We start from the raw sequence: 19,755 nt of genomic DNA on the forward strand, positions 1-19,755 counted from the left end.
CTGCATGAAATATATCAACAAACTGATTCATACATTTCAATTGCATGACTTGTTAACTAAACATAAATGAATCAGAGATGGGAGAATAAATAAAGCTTTGAAAAGTGGCTTTATTAACCTAGCACTTGATTAACATTCAGAGCACACTACCGGTTAATGTGATGAGTAAACAGTCTCACAATGATTAGGTATTCTCCTGCTGGGGCAATAGTACAGTCAAATAGTTGGTTTATTGCTGCTGTCTGGGACACAATAATACACTTTCACATTCACACTACAGATGATATGTGGTAATAAACATCCCAGACCTCTTACAAATGTGGTTTGAGACGCAGTAGATCCTGTTCACACCTGTACTTAGGACCATGCACTTAAAATTGATCACCCAGAAAGCATGTTCATGTCAAGTAGCAAGCTTTCACTCTTTCTTTTGATTTTTGATTTGGTTGGTTTCACATTTACCATAAATAAACAAACCAAAAAGCAATAACGGGTGGCTCAGGGGTGTGTAGAGCTGAAATCCTACTGTAGTTAGAAATATTTAAACAAGTCCATGTAAAAATCACCTGAACATGGAGAATATAAAAGAAACTCCACTAAATAAATGATAACATAATTATGTCAGATAACTAATTTTGTGTATATTGTTTACACAGCAGCACCAAATGCTGTCACTTGGCTCAGTTTGTGAATTCTTCACAGGCGAACAAATTCAATTCACTAAGAAGAGAGAACCATCCTACTCTGTGTGTACGTGCTGTGTTCTCACCTTTCTAAAGAACCACACAGATGGGACAAAACACACCAATCAAATAGAAACAGACTAAACACTGCATATGTGAAAGCATCCTTAGGCAGATTTGGATGGAGTGATATCTGTGGCACTGGGATTTAGATTTCCCTAATCGTAAATCCTAACAATTATATTTTCCAAATCAATATTTACGTTCAGTTCTAAAACCTTAAATATCCAATATGAATACAACTGTACAATCCTGAGGTACTGGGTGGTGCCACATGGGCATAGGGGCAGGGTGTAATTTGAGAACACATCAACTTCAACATCATCCCTCTGGACATTTTGCTTCTATCAGAAACATCAGGGAAGTGTGAGGCTGAGTGACTCAAAGTATCTTGTACAAAACCTCCTCAGGTGAATCTAGGCCCTTAACCCTCAATTGCTTAGTTATATAAAATAAGAAATTGAAGTCACTCTTGATAAGGGCGTCTGCCAAAAGCCAGGAATGTAAATGTAAATATAACCCTAGCTCACTGAGACATGCAACAATGACCTTCCTAATCATGTTTTTCCTCCACTTATCAGCTACGCCCCAGAGGTCTGCTAATAGTCCAGAGATAACCTGCAAGCGCTTGGTTAGATTACTGCTTTTGCTCTTGATGATTGTAAACCCCATGTGCTTTCAATCCTGAGCGAATCAACTTAACTAAAAGATTTGAGCAGTCTCAGCCTAATCACCTCTGCCTGTGGATTTGCTACCCTTTGTATGAATCCTGTTCATCCTTGAATGAAAGAACCCCTGGTAGACAACTCCTGCATGTAGGAGCTGTTTTGCAGATGATGTGCACCCAGTAGTCTGAAGCAGCCTTTCCTTAGAGACTTCTAAACTGCAATTTGACCCTGCGGTGACGTTGTGGTTTCTACCCAAGCTCATATCACACAAATTTATAAATCGATGGGTACATGTCCAGACCAGACAGCAGTTATTCAATCCTCAGACCTACTGATCATCTGTCACAGGGGGAAACACTCTGGGGATTCCCTTATCTAAGCAGAGATTGATCCACTGGGTGCAGGATATCATCGCCATGACCAGCTGGATGCCCGACCAGCCCCTACTGTGTCATGCCACTTTAGGAGGCTTTATCTCCTTCTAGATTTTCTAGCTGTCTAGTTCAAAATAAAAAGGACAAAACTGAAATTGTCCTAACTGGCAAGGACTATTTGAAACCATGTACACAAATTATAACACAAATAAGTTCTGAAGAAACCACACAAGCTTTAACCTAAATAAAATGCATTAGTTCTCTGCAGTTCTATAATTTCTCCTTGTCATGGCCACAGATGGCCATGTGCTAGCCAACAGTACTCATAGTGCTGTTAGGTACCAAGATGAAATCCCTAGAGCTAGAGTGAGACCTTATGCTGGTTCAGTGGGACCTGAGTTTCTTCCTGGTGCATGACAATGAGTCTGTAGGCACTCTGTATGATGAACTTTCTGTATGATGAAGGCACTGATGCCATTCACTGACCCTCACATTCCCCAGAACTGAATCCATTTGAGAATCTCTAGGACGTTATGTATCGGAGCATCCGAAGCCACCATGTAGCACTGTCCAGAAGCTCACTGATGCTCTGATCCAGGTGTGGGAGATCTCCAGGACATCATCTGAGACATTGTGAGGAGTGCATACAGACACGTGGGCTCCATACACGCTACTGACTTACTTTATAAGTTGCCATGATGAAATTCATGTAAGTTGAATTTTGAATCCATTCCTCAATAGGGTGATGATTTTAGCTTCCACTGACCACTGTTACATCATTTTGTTTGCAGAAAACTGCACAATATATATAAGTAAAGATTTTCAACTTTTTATGTTCTTCGAGATTCAGTGTGTGATTTAAGTGTTGAGCAGTGTATATATTCCTAATATATTTATACAAATTTTTGCCCTCACATTTAAACACACACACAAAATTATTATTATTATTATTATTATTATTATTATACTGTATATTGCATATAATATTATATTTAAATAATAATAATTACACATTTTATTTATTTTTTTTGTTGTTGTTGTTTTTGGCCCTCACAATGAATGAGCCACACACACACACAGACACAGTGACTGGCAAGGTTAATGATTATGTGGTGTTATAAGGAAGTGAACTTCAGTCATGAGGTTGTGAAGGAGCGCTTCTGGAGCAACAATCCAAACAGGAAGGACTTGATAATAAGAAGGAGGATGATAGAAGGTAGAAGAAAGTAAGTTTTTCTCACAAGAAGATTTGATTTACTCCAAAACACAGCAAGTTTCTCACGCTCAGGTAAAGGTAACCACCTCTCTAGACACACTACGACTCTGTGAATACTGTTGTTATTTTCACGGTGGTTTAGTTTTAAACTTGGTCACCAGCCTTTCTTGCAGCTCGTCTCCACCAACATGAAGGCAGAAGACAAACTGCAGATAGGAAAATTCCTGTTCATGCTGATCAACTCTTTTTTTGTGGTAAGATTCGTAGTTCTCTGTACAATTAGCGATGTGTTCATGTAAATAATATATTTAAAGCGATTCTACGAGAATATTTGGTTGCTATATATTAACTACCATGCTTAACATTTTTACAGCTCCTTGGTATCAGCCTTTTTGGATCATCTCTATGGATCTTATTAGACACCAGTAGCGCCATAACCGTTTTAAGCAATGGTAAGCTTATCGATTTTTTTTGTATTCTCCTTCATCAAGTGACAGAAGTTAGAGGCATCAGGTATGCGTGAGAAAGAAGTCTAGGAAGTGTAATTTGATCATTATGGCCTGAACAAGTGGTTAGTGTGTAAGCTTGAGTGAGCAGCGTGCTGATTGTATGATGATGCATAATGATAGTTTGCGTGTGGTCTCTGATCTCTTAGAGACGGACCTCAAGGTGGCGGCCGGAGGGCTGTTTGTTATCGGTCTGGTGGTTGTTGGTGTCTCAATGTTGGGCTGCATTGGAGTCCACTTAGAAAACAGATGTTTCATTGCAATTGTAAGTATTACTACATAACACAACAATATACACTACAATGTGTTTTAAAAATAATTTATGTGCAAGTCATAATCCAGGTCATACTGCATACTGTGTACACTCTTGATAAAAAAGAGAAAAGGTCACATCTAAAGCTTTTACTTAAATTATCCAAATAGCCAATCAGGGGTCAGCAGTGCAAGGCATAAAATGCAGACCAAGAGCTTCAGTTAATGCTCACATCAAACACTACAGTGGAAAACAATGTGATTTCATTTCTTTTGACTGTAATAAGGCTGTTTGTGGAGATCATCTGATGTGATCTTTTGTGGTTGAAGCTCTTCCACCTCAAGCTTTGACGTGATGGGTGTTCTGAGATGTTTTTCTGTTCAGCACAGTTGTATAGAGTGGTTATTTAAGTGACTATATCCTTCCTGTCAGCCTGAAACAGTCTGGGTGTTCTTCTCTGAATGATCTCTTTAACAAGGTCAAGCTTCCTGGATGTTTTTTGTATTTTCTGTGTGTGAATACTCCAGAAGATCTGAAATACTCAAACTGACACCAAAAACCATGCCATAGTGATCATGCTACAGGATATTAACGATGCAGTGGGGCTTCAGTGCTTCAATCTGTCACCTCTTTACACTCACTGGGTCCAATGGGTCAAATTCCAAAGCTTCAGTGTTCAATACAATTACTGACATCATCCTCACCATCTCGGAGATCACTAACTAGCAGAGCCACGTCTCTGCCATAACTCTGTATTTAATTAGTGTTCTTTTCACCCCATGTCTTCATCCCTGACTATTTTCATAACAAGATCAAGGAAGGTAAATCTGTGGATTCTTACAATATTAAAACCATAAACTCTTGGAGCATCTTAGAGAGCAGAAATGGGTTTGATATCAACATTTACTTTAAAAATAAAACCTTTTGTATGGAAAAAAATGTTTGGTTTTTTTTGGGAACTTTTCTATAGAAATATTGCCCCAAGTCTGCTAGATACAAACAGAAATTTTAGAAAAGACTGGAAATCCTTAAAGTCCTGAGTGTCTACTTTCATATGAGCTTCATATTAACCTCCACTGTGGAGTCTGACATGAGAAAGACATTCATTGACACAACAAAACAGGAGCAAACTCTATTTTATTCGGCTTCTGGGGGGGGGCAAGAGTTAACTGAAGCTCATAACCTGTATGTGCATGATTACATGAAATGCAGGATTGTCTGATAGTATGGATATTTACATAACTGAGCAAGGGTTCAAATTTTCTTATGTAGATGGTAAATACTCGCTTATTATTTTGCTGTTTTCAGATTTTCTTCTTTTCAATCTTTTCCAGTACATGGGCTTCTTAATTGCCATCATTTTTGGTGAACTTTTCATCACCTTCCTGCTATTGCTGAAACAGAGTCACGTAAGTTCTTAAACCAGACTCATATCTGACATCCAACATACCATAAATAGTGAACAATCAGAGAATAGCAGTGTATTTATTAAGTTAGGGGAAAAAAACAGACACTTTTGGCTTTTTCGGACAGATTTAATGCAATGCTGTGTGTGTGATCATGTGATCATTTCAATGAGACACTACAAAACCACTTATACACTCAGATTCAATGCTGTTCGGACAGGTTAGGAAACCATTTTAACAGACTGAGCCAAAAATAGTGCTCTTTACTTTAACAGATCGAGAAGGTTTTGACTACAAGTGTAGACGCCATCATCAGCATGTACGGGGTTAATGCTACACAATCCACCTGGAGTCTTCTGGACAGAGTGCAGCAGTCTGTACGTACTGATTATACTTTGTATGCATTATTGAATGAAGCCTAATGATTAACCGTAATGATTTTAGTCTGTTTGTAAATGTCTGCAAATAAGTTTAACTTTAATTAAAAGCATGGCTGGCTTCCATCATCTTTATGGACTTGCCCTCTAATGCCTGTGATGTTCTCTAGGCAAAATGCTGCGGCAGACAGAACGCCAGCGACTGGGAGACAAACCAATTTATTCAGCTCCAGAACACGACTGATATTTACCCCTGTTCTTGCTTCAACGGGAGCTGTCCTGTAGTCCTGGCTTACGAGATATACCAGTTTGGAAATGGTACTCAAATCTACACAACGGTATTATATTATATTACATGTTACTCTCACTCACCTCTCACCTCTCTCATCATCAAATCACATCACTTCTTGTCGATCAGCATTTTATTCCATACTTATGTCATGAATTATTGATCCTGGTAATGTTTCCTGGAACAGGGCTGTGAGGAGAAACTGAAGGATTGGTTTGAACAGAACGTATTCGTGATAGTAGGCATGAGTCTCGCTCTCCTGTTCATTCAGGTATCTATGCTAATGTAGGAAACGTTTTTTAAATTCTTATGCACATGACGCCAACCTCTTGCTTTTGCTGCTTTGTTCAGGTCCTGCAGTTTATTCTGGGATTAAGTATCTGCCGGAACATTGTTCCTAAGATTAGAAATAAGCAGCCTGAAAATCTCCTCGATGAAATGGGCGAAAACCCGGCGTCGAGTTCCGAACCACAACAAAATGATCTGGACTATCGTCAGGATTACACACACCAGCCCATGCATGATGTCTATAATCAAGGACAGGGTTATCGCCAGGATCCGGATCCTCAGCCTCAACATCTACCCGACATTCATGCATACGACCCGAGACGGAACAATGAGTATGATGACGTCAGACAGAGTCATGATCAGTACGAAAGCCAAAAATATCAGCACCATCGTGGCCCTGTGCAAAACCGTTACATCTATAACCAGAGACCTGTAGACGGTTCTACACAGCAGTATAATGATGCGAGTTATGACCAGTTTCAAGAGCAACAGTACGGATATGAGCGTGACCTGCAGCACAGACAGAGCTATAGAGCCAATTATAATCGAGGTTATGATCATGATGACGACATTACTTACTAGTCCACTCCAAAATTATTGGTATTGTTTAAAAATTGACACAAAAAATTCCAACAGTTAAACAACTGAGTTTTTTTTTTTAAAGAGAATAGGAACAAAATAAAATTTATTTATTTATTTTTTATTTTTTTTATTTTTTATTTTTTGCAGGGGATATAAAAATAATTAGTACAAAATATTTAAAAAAAAAAAAAATTTTACAATACTTTTTTAATTTCTTTTATCTCTTAATTTTTTAAAACATTTTATTCCACTTCCACTTATTATTATATGTTATATAAAAAACCTCCCGTTTTCTTTGCTGTATAACCTCTCACATTATTTGCTATGCAGGGTTTCAGTCTTAGGTACTCACAGCTCTCTCTACTCCTAAACTATGGTGGATTTTTCTAGTGTCAGGATGCTCCATGTGGTTTAAGAGAGACATCAGGCTTCAGTGCACATCCTCTATGAATAAAATCATCCAGTAAATGCTCTCATGCTGTAAAATTCATACTATAGATCAAATTCTGCTCATTTTCTAGAGCGGTGCCAATACTTTTAGAATTGACTATATACATTGCGTGATCAAATACTTTTTTTTTTTAATGATCTCACTTCATAAGCCATCAGATATTTTCCATAACATTAGAGAACATGCTTTGTTTCCCAACATATTTTATTTATAATACTGTATAACGATTTGATAAACTTTTGTAACATAACAGTTTAACAGCATTTGCTTATTGACATGTAAAGGATATGAAGACGAATTAATTAGCGGGATAGAAAAAAACTGACCCCAGGTCCATTTTCCCGTTATGATGACTGAATCCAGCTCTGTAGATTAGACAGGTGTGTGATGAAAAATGATGGAAAAAATAATAATCAGCAGGATAAATACTGTCAAGTTTTTGCCGGTCAAGTAAGTTGGAAAGAAAAAATAAATACTGTTTCTAGAGATAACGTAGGAAAATGATACACATGATTCATATGATACACTTCTGTCATCGTAACCAATAAATAAATTATACACACACAAAAAAAACATCACATGCCACGTACCCTTTGGCTCGCTGACAACTTTGACATGATATTTGGATCTTGTTGTGACATCAAACAGACACTTTTGTGAGTCACAGAGTTCTATTCCCCCTCTCGGTGCTCCAGTCTGACTCAGGAAGTGATGCTGGAATCATATGGTGTTGATCAGCGGTGTCTGGATTGTGAGTGCACGGGCTATATGTGTGTCTGGTGTGTAGTTGTGCTGTTCAGATTTGAGTTGGTGTGCAGAGAGTGGGTTTAGACCAGAGTATGACTAATAACACCATAAAAAGCGGTGTGTCTGTGCAGGCATGAGAGACGTCTTTGTTAAAGCCCCTCCGCGGTTGATGATAGCCAGTCTGCCATTACTGACCTCATATATCGCGAGCTGGAGGTCACGCTTTATGACAATACTGGACAGCAGTGGCATTGTTAATTTGAGCGAGAGAGAGTTGATGAGCTCTGGGAGACAAAAGAGCTTCAGACTTCCTCCACCTAAAACCTGAATGGGCAGCAAATCGCCCTCTCCAACACTGGCACTCAAACTGTGAGTCAGGAAGAAAATTGCTCACCACAATGTTTGGAAAGATGATGGACGTTTGATATCGCTTCCTCAACAGCGTACACTTCATCAGTCCACACGTTTTCAATAGAGAGTCCTGTCTTATTCAGTTCAGGCCAGACGCACTGCGTCGACTGTACGCCGTAATCCGGGGCAGCTGCTGCACGGATAAACCCGTCTTCAGAACCCGAGCAAAACAGACACACAAAGTGAGAATCGAATTATGGGACGTGACTCAGATCCATCATGTGGCCCCGATTCTCATGCACTTTGACTCTCTGCTTATTGTCAGGAAAACAGTCAGCTCTTTCTCCTCCTGTTTTAGAGATAAGCGTGTTTATTAGTAGCCGAGTTGTTTTTCCGTCTTTTGAAAAATGATTACTTGTCACACTGTATAAAATGATCCTGATACAAAGCAGATTACACGAATATGAAAATGAAATGACCACAGGAGCTCTCGACGATGCTTACGTCGTCCATCCGGGCTCGTGCAGAAAACACCCAGAGAAACATTCTTCAGCAGGAGCTTGAGGTAATACGGAGATACGGTTCAGTCCATTAGTGTGGTTCCTTTACATTTTCTCATTGCGCCTTGTGTAATTCTGTGCCATTCTCTTTCACTGGGATTTATATGTATCATAGCAGCCCTTACACTCTAAGATTTGCATTAAAAAAAAAATCTGGGATACTGTCACGATGCCACTAAATATGCCTCAGGATTCAATGGCTACTGACCTCAGTTGATGACCAAAGAATGATTTTGTCAGCGATAAAAATCATACAGTGTAAAGCTAATTTGATCTTGTGATATACCATGCAGCTACAGAACCAAGTTGCTTTATTCCTTTTGTCTATTTAAGTTGCAAAATTTTCAGCAAATAAGAACCACTTATAAGAAGGGGAGAATGAATTGTGGACAAAAAGCTGACCAATGGTAAAGGTTTTCCTGAAAAATGACAAAATGCTTGAAATTAAGCTAATAATTTAAATATATTATTTATGTATATATATAGTGATTTAAATGTAATATTTATGTATGTATGTATATATAATGCTTAAAATGGTCCAGCTGTAAGCATACAGTCTAATCACAGCGGTGGTGTCGTTATATACTGGCCATCAGATTTGGACGTGTTTGGATCGGCGCCATACCGCAGGAATTTCAGCGCCAGATGAAGTGGTAAGAGTGGGCTGGCTTTGTTTTTTTCGCTCTGTAAAGGACGCACTTTCGGAGTGGGCCAGCTCATCCAACTGTTGCATTTTAATATGACCACCAGAAACAATACATCCCGAATACAAGATGACCTTGGCTTTACTAACATGAGTGTGATGCCTCTTACCACTCTTCCCACACAAACAAACACACTCCTGTGATAAACAATGCCACCATCACCACCGCTGTACCTCTTACGCCCACGTTTGGTGACCGCACAGAAATCCTAAAACGTTCATGAATGAGCTGTAATCTGCGACGGATCTTTCGCCCAGCCATCCAGTGCTCCCGATCGTGCATAGCGCCAGGACAAGTACGCCCACTGTTCTGCCGCAGTGGCGCTCTGCAACATGGAAGAAGCCTCTGCAATGCAACACAAAAAAGCCATTTGTCCTCCAAAATAAGGCCTGCAGCACCAGCAGTCAGCCTCAAAGAGATGAACCTGCCGCAGGCATCGCAGCGGTCACGCCTCTGCCGTGACCATTTCATCAAAAGAGCTGTGCTTCCTGTTCCGGCCAAACCACTAAATCACCAAAGCGTTCCACCAGGCTGTTTTCAAGGATGCCTTCCTGTTTGTGCAATCCAGCAGAGGCACATTGATTTACTATCTATTGGGCAGCTGGAGAGTCCAACGCTGGGGGCGGAAGATTTTAGGATTCTTGCGACTGAGGTCATTGTTGGATATTCATCAAACACATGGCTAACTGTTTAGTGTACAACTTTTCAGCCGAGAAAGAGGCTTGGTAAGAGCAGTCCATCCTGGGATTCAGTTCGACGCCCTTCTTTATGCACTTCATATATGCAAAGAATGCCATCAAATACTTTAGGTGCGGCGAATTAAACTCCCGTGTCCTCAACCGCCGGCTGTGCCCTGAGGGGAAGGTAACAGAACAAAGTGAGGCGTTTTTTTCTGTTTGTTTACAAAACAAAAACAAACACTGGGTTTGTCGTTACTCCAAGCAGCAGCATTTGTCATGTGTAACTGTAGTGGTCTAAAAGGAAGCCCACATACCTGCGTTGGTTATTTAAGACACATGATTCACTGTCGTTGTGTGACACTTCTACACTGACTTCAGGGTCACTTTGTGGCTCCACGTCATGTGTCTCCTCGTGTCTCTGTTGTACACAGCGCACTCTTTGACAAAGCACCTACAAGAACGAGAAATCTAAAGCCCCATTCCAGGTATACATGTATTGTTAACATAAAACATAACCAATGTCCAAAGACACGTCTAGGTGAAAGCTGTGTTTTGGGTCAATGAAAAAAAGAAGCTTTAACCCTTTTCGCCAGGACACTCAGGTTTCTTTCTGCCGGAAGAATAGAAGTCAACTTATAGGAAATTTATTTTTTTAATCAGTATAAACTAAATGAATGGTTTTCTGGCTGTGAGTCTGATATAAAATGAGTCAGGACTCGGCTTTCAGACATGTCGGAAACCTCACACGGAATTTTAGTGGTTGAAGATCTGAGCTGCTTTTTAGATGAACAAGCACTTGGAGCATCTCAGAGAGCAGAAATGGGTTTGATATCAACATTTACTTTGAAGATAGAAACATTTGTGTGGAGAAAAATAACATTTTATGAACTTTTCTATGAATATATTGCCTCTAGTATGCTAGATATAAACAGTAACACTTATGAAACACTACAAACTCTTAAAGCTCTGAGTGTCTACTTTCATATGAGCTTCATATTAACCTCCACGGTGGAGTCTGACATGACAAAAACATTCAATACTGAACCTGGTCACAATAAAACATCCTCCAAAGTGGTGAAATTGTAAAAATATGTACTTAAAATAAACATATTCCCGTTCTGAATCCCGATTGGCTGAGACCCATTTCGAACCCCTAGCAAACTCCTTGATCTCCACCCCCCTTGAGCGCATCACCAGTGAATTCTGTACTAATACACCAGGATACACAACAATAAAAGTGGTACACTAGAGCCATTGTTCTTTCCAGAACCACAGAACCACAATCCTGGTCTGTTTTGTTGCTTAGCAACCGGTGCTTACTGTTAGCAGACAGTAGCATGAGTGTAGGACTGTTCATTTGCCAAAACTGGTTCTTTATAAATGATATTATTTCTAGAAACATGGCGTGCGTTTTCGGATTGGTTTCGGATTAACGAGACGTAAATACATGCGATAAACACAAATGCAATGAAAAGATCCTAAATAACCAAAAACCACAACAGAAAATAGAGCAGTGGAAATTCAGACACGACATTAAGTCAAAACAGAAAGGGGCAGGGTCTTTAGTGAACATCGCAGCTTTATGCTCGCTGATGATTGGCTAAGGCATGCGTCAGTGCTGCAGAAAACTGGAGGATGTTTACAGTAATAGGTCATTTGAGAGAATTTTAGATACGCAGACTATATTTTGAGCATGTGAATTCTCAAAGCCGCCTAAAGGACAGCAGTTTATTTTGGGAAAAAAATGACTTGCGTCTCATAACAGCATTCAAATTATTTTTGCTAATGAACTGAAAAACAAGCTAAATTCTTCCTCTTGTGCTGCGTCCAATCAGCAAGCAGCGTGTGACATGCAAATAAAGCACATTCTGTATTTGCTGTTGTGATTCAGGTTTATTTGTTTCTTATTTCTGCTCCTTTTTTGGTTAGCTTCTATTCTTCACGCTACTAAAATGAGAGAAAATGAAAGAGAGACTTAACTGTTCTGAGAACGAGTGCAAGTACAGCAAGACAGGGAATGACAATCAGCGCTAGAACACCTGGGATCGCTCTGTCAATCACACGCCGGTCTGTGGAGACACATCAGTATAGACACGCTAGGGTCATGTAGGAGCATGAAGTTTAATATCTGTTATCACTGATATCACTTTCATGTTAGTGACTGATTATGACTCTGTGTGTGTGTGTGTGTGTGTGTGTGAGACAGAGAGAGTCTCACCTGCGGTAACTGGAGGTGCAGTAGGGGTGGGACATGGAGGAGGAGTGCAGTAAAACTGGCGGGGGGTCGAGGCAAACGTTACAAGAACCTCTTTGATGTGGTCGAAATAGCGTCTGGTGGACCATCGTGCAGTCCGATAATGACACTCAAAGGCCTGCATTGTTGACTCCTGGGACAGACACACCAGCATACATTTTGTTTAAAGACGATTAAATACGCTGTGTGACTTTAGAAGTCATTTAAGATGATTTATTATCAATCAAATCTTCTCTAGAACAATAATGGTGAAGATCCTCTAACGATAGACCTGTATGTTTAAGAAAAACGGATCTATGTTCTGCTTGAGTTACTGCTTAATAATGAGATTTTAACATGTCCTGTGAGTTTTGTGTAATCGTATGGTGGCTATTAGATGACAATTTAATCCAAAACAAAACTTTCAGACACTGCCTGAACCTTGTCGTCAGCTGTCTGTGATCTTAATGGTGCTAATCTGGCTTATGTTTACATTTGCCAGGCACCCTGATCCAGAGAAATTTATATTTTTACATCTCATTTTATACAATTGAGGGTTAAGGGCCTTGCTTAGATGCCCAGAAGTGACAGCTTGGTGGACCTGGGATTAAAACTCACAACCTTCTGATCATTAGTCCAACATCTTAACCACTAAGCTTCAAATGAGTGTGTTTAATGTGTGTATTACGATATGCAATCTGCATCCAGCATCAAAGTATGCAGAAAAAGAATCCCTACAATATAAACCCAGCTTAAGTAAGTGACTTAAGTGTGTATTATTCCTTAAAACAATTTTATTTAACATCATTTACCAGCTCCTCGTTATCGATGGTGAAGCGAAGTCCCTGCAGCATGGTGATGAAGATTGTAATATTTTCTCTGTTGGCTGAAAGATTACCAAACTTCAGGGCTAAGTTTTTCAAACTGCTCTCAACTGGAAACAGGTTCAGGTGAACCCAACACGTCCCTCCCTGAAACAGGGGCACAGGAGAGCGTTTAGAGTAAAACAGGCATTTACAGTCGCGTCCAAAAATGATTGGCACCCTTTAATAAAATGAGCAAAAGTAAGAGAAAAAAATATAGAAAATATACAGATCACGTAAAATGAATCAGTTTCAATTTTCTCTGTCTAAACACATGCTTATAAGAACTTAAAAAATACATAAAATAATACATAATGATAAATTATTATAAATAAAAATATTATAAATAAATAAATAATATTTTCTCTCTCAAAAATTTTTTTTTGTGCATATAGTTTCTGTTTAAATTGCAAACACTCTATTCTGTTTATTTCTCTGCTGTCTGATATATTTTTATTTGTCTGATATATTTTATTTTATGTGTATTATAAAATGCAATACTCTATATTTATTATGTATGTCCTTAATTAGCTTGTTGTTGGTTCTGTTCGTTGCTGCAACAAGGAACTAAAGAAAACCTTTTCACTACATTATATCAAATACCATGTATGCATGTATTTATGCATGTGACAAATAAAGAACGTTGAACCCTGAACCTTTAAATAACATTTAATATAAATGCAAACTGATCTAAATACAAACATTCCACGAAAGAAGAAATCCCGCAAATCTAGAGTATTTATCCACGTCATGTTCCCTTGGGGTATAACACTGCATTCAAATCAAGTTCATGCCAAAATGATGGTAATTATGAGCTTCCGACTTATAACAAGCGTAATTATTATCCGTTATGCTCAGAAATTTCTGAAAGCTGAAAGCCGTGATGTCACGTCAGGATTCATCCTTACACATGTTCATAAGATATTCACTATTATTCTCTAGGAGAGACCGCACAATAAGTGGTAGTTACGCTTTCTGTCTACAAACTAGTGAAAGAAATTAAGGGGAATAACTGTGTGCAGAGACAGAGACGTGACTCACTACTGAATCAGAGCAGCTGTAAAATTCACTGTTAAATCCCTTTGTCACCCATTACCATGGGAAAACCCAGAGAGCTTTAAACCCAAAACAGATGCTTGTTGACACCTCCATGGGTCTAATAATGGGCACAGGAAATAGATAACTAGTTGAAAAACCACTATGTTCAAACGGAGCGTATAAAAAGAAGTTTACTTGGTGAAAAGAGGAACAAAATTTATCTGCAAATAGCTAGAGGAATTTCAGGAGCTTGATTCAGGTTGGAATTGTCTGCAAAGGCACTACAGGAAATTCAGGTTTTTAAAATAGATAGATAGATAGATAGATAGATAGATAGATAGATAGATAGATAGATAGATAGATAGATAGATAGATAGATAGATAGATAGATAGATAGATAGATAGATAGATAGATAGAAATAAATAACCAGATAGATAGATGGGTGGGTGGAAGAAGAGAGAGAGAGAGACAGAGAGAGAGAGGGGGGAAGGAAGGGAGGGAGTAAAAAAATGAATAAATAAATAACCAGATCGATAGAGAGGGAGAGGGAGAGGGAGAGAGGAAGGAAGGAGGGGAAAAAATGAATGAATAAATAAATAACCAGATACATCAATAGTGAGAGACAGAGTGAGAGAAAGAGAGGGAGGGAGGGAGGGAGGAAGGAAGGAAGGAAGGAAGGAAAGGAGGAAAAACGATTAATGAATAAATAAATAACCAAATATATCGAGTGAGAGAGTGAGAGAGAGAGAGAGAGAGAGAGAGAGCTTTATTCCTAAATTTGCAACTTAAAAGCATAAATCTAGTCATTGGATGTTGTTAAATGAGTGAATTTGAATGTACTGCTTTTACTGTGTTACATTTCAATATAAAATCTGACATCAATACAACAGTGATCGATATTTTGGGAAAATCCTCAGTTATAAACTTCTAGCAACTTCTAACCATGTTTATTCAGAATTATTAGATTCCGGCCCGGAACACAGTTAAACGTGTTACAGAAATAAATAATTAGGAAATAAAAACGTAAATGTAATTGTAAATTGTAGTCCCTCTAGAAATGGGTGCAGTGTTAAGAATACAACATGATCCCATTTGTTTCAAGCGTGGCTTCTAAAAGAACACTGAAATGTGCATCATAATGACACACACTGCACTGTACACAGCAGGAAGCAAGCTTTTTAGCGATTTTGCGACATGATGTCATTGTGTACTTCGCTTCAGTGATGCTACGATTCACGTAATGTAGCGTCCATGACTGGACCAAAATGCTGAAATATATAACGTTTTAACTTCTTTCTTTTTTTTTTTTACTACAGTGCATGAGAAGACACGTTAGAGATATATTCAAAAATAAGGAAAATGATTGATGTGACCAAAATAATTTCTACCTGTGGTGTCTTGCCTTCAAATTATTAACCACTAGCTCCATAAAAGCAGCTTTTTGTTGTAAAGGATTGTAAGAAAGAAACTCCTTGTGAAAGAAACCCACCTGCACTTCACAAAGACCTATACAAACCACACTCAGGATCAAGTGCTACAGTGAAATCAGGCCAAAATCATGTGGGGTGAAAAAGCAGATCATATTTATTATGGGATTCGCGTGTTGCCACGTGCAAGAGAACTTTTTTGTTTGTCTGCCTTCTCGTTAGGTGTTGATATCCCTCTTTGTAGGTGGTATTGGTTTTTGCTTATTATTTTTATAAAGGCTGTCAATCAGTTTGGAGTTGATTATAAATTGCGGCTGTCATATATTCATTTCGTTGCATTCATGCTGAATCATTGGATGTTGAGTCAATGGAGTAGATGACTGTGTATTGCTCAGACTTACCACGTCTTTGGAAATGTAACGGATGCGAATTCTGTAATCCTTGGGAATGTTTTCTCTCTGTAAAACAAGGCATTTATTCAAACAAACACCATTTTAGGAATGTAAAAGCTCAGATAGATAGATAGATAGATAGATAGATAGATAGATAGATAGATAGATAGATAGATAGATAGATAGATAGATAGATAGATAGATAGATAGATAGATAGATAAGCTCATATGTGAATACAGATATAACGGGACACCAGATAAGTTAGTGAAAGTCAAAACTTGCGTTACTGTTAACTGCCCTTGCATTAAAACCGTCAATAAAAACAACATGACTTCACTTGATTCATGTAACATCATGCGGTCATCACCAAACAGGAAGTTGATCCCAAAACATCTGATGTCACAGGATTTCTAGGTATTTTTAATAAGGCTCTAAAATGATCTTGAATTATTTATTATGCATGTTTATGATGCGAATAAAAAAAGACATACTACGGCTATAACATAAGCATAAAGCCAGGTTACAATCAGCTGTGTGTATATTGTTAATTGAGACAGATGTAAAAATAAATAAATAAATTAAAACAAAATGAGAATTAATATAATCTAGATGATGAATAGTGAGAGAGAGAAAGAGAGAGAGAGAGAATAGACAAAAACTGATTTTTACATAACGTGCTGTGTATAAATAATTTTTTACATAGATTTTGATGTTTATTTTGTATAAACTTGCATTAAAATAGCTTTTAGTGATGCTTTTCTACTGTTATTATTGTTTATATCTATATCTATTTCTATATTAGTATTAATACAATATACATTATATATTTGGAAAAATTCCAGAGATTGTTATTGTTATCGAGGAATTAATAGAAATTAATTACAGACAGTTACTTCAGCCAACATCTTCACAATTTTTTTAATTATAGTAGTCTTCTGTGCTTATACACTATTAGTCTATGTATTAGAATGTTATCGATGACAAACTTTAAGCTTTTCATGTTGTGATTTATTAATGCCATGAGTAAGCCCTCTACAAATATACAGCATGTTTAAACGTGATTATGAAACTCAAGGCCTACACTACAGAAAACATGTACATGCAAATTACCAAACAGTCCGGGGTCGATGTGCTTCTCTGGAATACGAGGTCACGTTATTTGGTTACATTATTGGGTTGTCATCATTTTTCAGAATTATGCAAGGAGTTTTATTAATTGCAAGTAAGCTTAGACTCGGAAAAAGAGACGTATTTGTGCTTTTGTATCTTACATATGTCATTTTTCACCTGGATATGTAGATATAGTGTATATTTAAAGTAGTTTAAGGTGCATACATGACCCATTCATTTAGAGATTGGAAAATTGGCATATGTGATATTCAGCTTTCTAGGTAAAAGACTACAAAAGAGTTTCCACTCCAGCAATAAGGACAGTTCTAGTTTAATGTCCATTTTCTGTCAGTGCATCCTAAATACATAGGAAAAGCAAGCACAGGAAGATGTGAGCATGTAAATGAGTCTCACCAGTGTGTCTAGTGTGGCCACATCGTCAGTCAGAGGGCTTCCAAACACACCAGAGCAGGCGACAAGCCCAGAAAATAACAACACCAACACACATGCGCACCCTCCGATCTGTAAGAAAGTGATAAGAAAGTGATCAGACCCCTAAGGAGTTACAAGTGTCTCACAGTTTAAGGGAAATCGTGCATGGAGGAGGCTAGATACGCGCACAGATGGTGTTCCTAATTAAGCCGGAGCTCACGAGCAAAAAAAGTGAAAGTGCGCGCGTGTCTCTGCGCTTCTTACCTTAGCCTCCTTCATGTGGACCATCAGACTTCCAACAAAACTCAGTGGATCTTCTATTTTCTCCGTTTCCTCCGACAGCGGTATGCAGGCATGATTCCACTTGCACGTGTACACATCAATGACCCGAAATCGGGCCGGAAAAGAAGCGTACGCACGCGCGCGCGCCGTGAGTGTGTGTACAGTGTACGTGTGTGTACAGTGTACGTGTGTGTGTGTGTGTGTACAGAGTGCGCAGCGTGTGTCCTGGAGTTCTGAGAGATTTCTCTCCCTCTAACACACATGCACACACTTAGAAACCCTGAGGGGACGAGGGCGCTTGGGCTTCATCCAAAACCACATTCCACACACTACATGTTAATAAACACGACACATCGTCGCACTTTACAGCATGAGTACGGGTTCGAGCGCGTGCGTCATCGCGCCCGCCCACTTTCGATTTTACATTGTTCAGAGGATATGTTTGGACACCGTATGCAATATGATAAATAGGACATGTAGGTGTGGGTTTGGGGCGGAGTCTTGGAACAATCAGATCAGCTGCTTGCCTGTGAGCGAAACTTCAAATGAAAGTTGGTGTGACTCACTGAAATGTCAGTCTGCAGGTGATGCAGCAATTTCCGCCTGAAACTGGTCATAATAGGACACTGCTAATCTGCTAATGATGACAACATGCCTTGTGACGGATTAGTGTCACATCACTGGCTGTACTCCTACCTCACTCCTAGTGTTTCCAGGATAAACTCTTCTATCTCATTCCTTATTTTTCCATTATTAACTCTGGATCCACCTCCAACTCACTGCTCATTCATCTCTTTATGGTATCCCAGGATAAACTCTGGATCCGCTTCCATCTTATTCCTTATGTTCCCAGGATAAACTCTGGATCCGCTTCCATCTTATTCCTTATGTTCCCAGGATAAACTCTGGATCCGCTTCCATCTTATTCCTTATGTTCCCAGGATAAACTCTGTATCCGCTTCCATCTTATTCCTTATGTTCCCAGGATAAACTCTGGATCCGCTTCCATCTTATTCCTTATGTTCCCAGGATAAACTCTGGATCCGTTTCCATCTTATTCCTTATGTTCCCAGGATAAACTCTGGATCCGTTTCCATCTTATTCCTTATGTTTCCAGGATAAACTCTGGATCCGCTTCCATCTCATTCCTTATGTTCCCAGGATAAACTCTGGATCCGCTTCCATCTTATTTCTTATGTTCCCAGGATAAACTCTGGATCCGCTTCCATCTTATTCCTTATGTTCCCAGGATAAACTCTGGATCTGCTTCCATCTCATTCCTTATGTTCCCAGGATAAACTCTGGATCCGCTTCCATCTCATTCCTTATGTTCCCAGGATAAACTCTGGATCCGCTTCCATCTCATTCCTTATGTTCCCAGGATAAACTCTGTATCCGCTTCCATCTCATTCCTTATGTTCCCAGGATAAACTCTGTATCCGCTTCCATCTTATTCCTTATGTTCCCAGGATAAACTCTGTATCCGCTTCCATCTTATTCCTTATGTTCCCAGGATAAACTCTGGATCCGCTTCCATCTTATTCCTTATGTTCCCAGGATAAACTCTGGATCCGCTTCCATCTTATTCCTTATGTTCCCAGGATAAACTCTGGATCCGCTTCCATCTTATTCCTTATGTTCCCAGGATAAACTCTGGATCCGCTTCCATCTTATTCCTTATGTTCCCAGGATAAACTCTGTATCCGCTTCCATCTTATTCCTTATGTTCCCAGGATAAACTCTGGATCCGCTTCCATCTCATTCCTTATGTTCCCAGGATA

General features: G+C 38.9%; 2 protein-coding genes across 5 annotated transcripts; one reads left to right on the plus strand and one right to left on the minus strand.

Annotated features, from left to right (window-relative positions):
* Positions 1-2,876: 2,876 nt before the first annotated feature.
* si:ch73-139j3.4 (CD82 antigen) lies at positions 2,877-6,857 on the plus strand. 3 transcript variants are annotated; one of them, XM_058417681.1, is made up of 9 exons: positions 2,877-3,073; positions 3,175-3,255; positions 3,375-3,453; positions 3,657-3,772; positions 5,095-5,169; positions 5,442-5,543; positions 5,714-5,881; positions 6,020-6,103; positions 6,184-6,857. In XM_058417681.1, the coding sequence occupies exons 2-9, from the start codon at positions 3,190-3,192 to the stop codon at positions 6,700-6,702; spliced, it is 1,209 nt and encodes a 402-aa protein (XP_058273664.1). In that variant the 5' UTR covers positions 2,877-3,073; positions 3,175-3,189; the 3' UTR covers positions 6,703-6,857. The 3 variants fall into 3 exon arrangements, with proteins under 3 accessions (XP_058273664.1, XP_058273663.1, XP_058273662.1); XM_058417680.1 differs by having other exon boundaries at positions 2,878-3,079; positions 3,163-3,255; XM_058417679.1 differs by having other exon boundaries at positions 2,880-3,073; positions 3,163-3,255.
* A 50-nt stretch (positions 6,858-6,907) lies between these two features.
* kitlgb (kit ligand b) lies at positions 6,908-18,326 on the minus strand. 2 transcript variants are annotated; one of them, XR_009207410.1, is made up of 9 exons: positions 17,957-18,326; positions 17,675-17,782; positions 16,159-16,215; positions 13,241-13,399; positions 12,414-12,582; positions 12,176-12,264; positions 10,510-10,646; positions 7,744-10,368; positions 6,908-7,518 (listed from the first exon to the last, which is right to left on the minus strand). XR_009207410.1 is itself a non-coding variant. In XM_058417682.1 (8 exons), exons 1-8 carry the CDS (start codon positions 17,978-17,980, stop codon positions 10,335-10,337), a joined length of 777 nt encoding a protein of 258 aa, XP_058273665.1. In that variant the 5' UTR covers positions 17,981-18,326; the 3' UTR covers positions 6,908-10,334. The 2 variants fall into 2 exon arrangements, 1 of the variants encoding a protein (XP_058273665.1); XM_058417682.1 differs by having other exon boundaries at positions 6,908-10,368.
* Positions 18,327-19,755: the final 1,429 nt, after the last annotated feature.

The sequence above is a fragment of the Hemibagrus wyckioides genome, linkage group LG19 (genome assembly GCF_019097595.1).
Source record: "Hemibagrus wyckioides isolate EC202008001 linkage group LG19, SWU_Hwy_1.0, whole genome shotgun sequence".
NCBI classification, from domain to species: Eukaryota; Metazoa; Chordata; class Actinopteri; order Siluriformes; family Bagridae; genus Hemibagrus; species Hemibagrus wyckioides.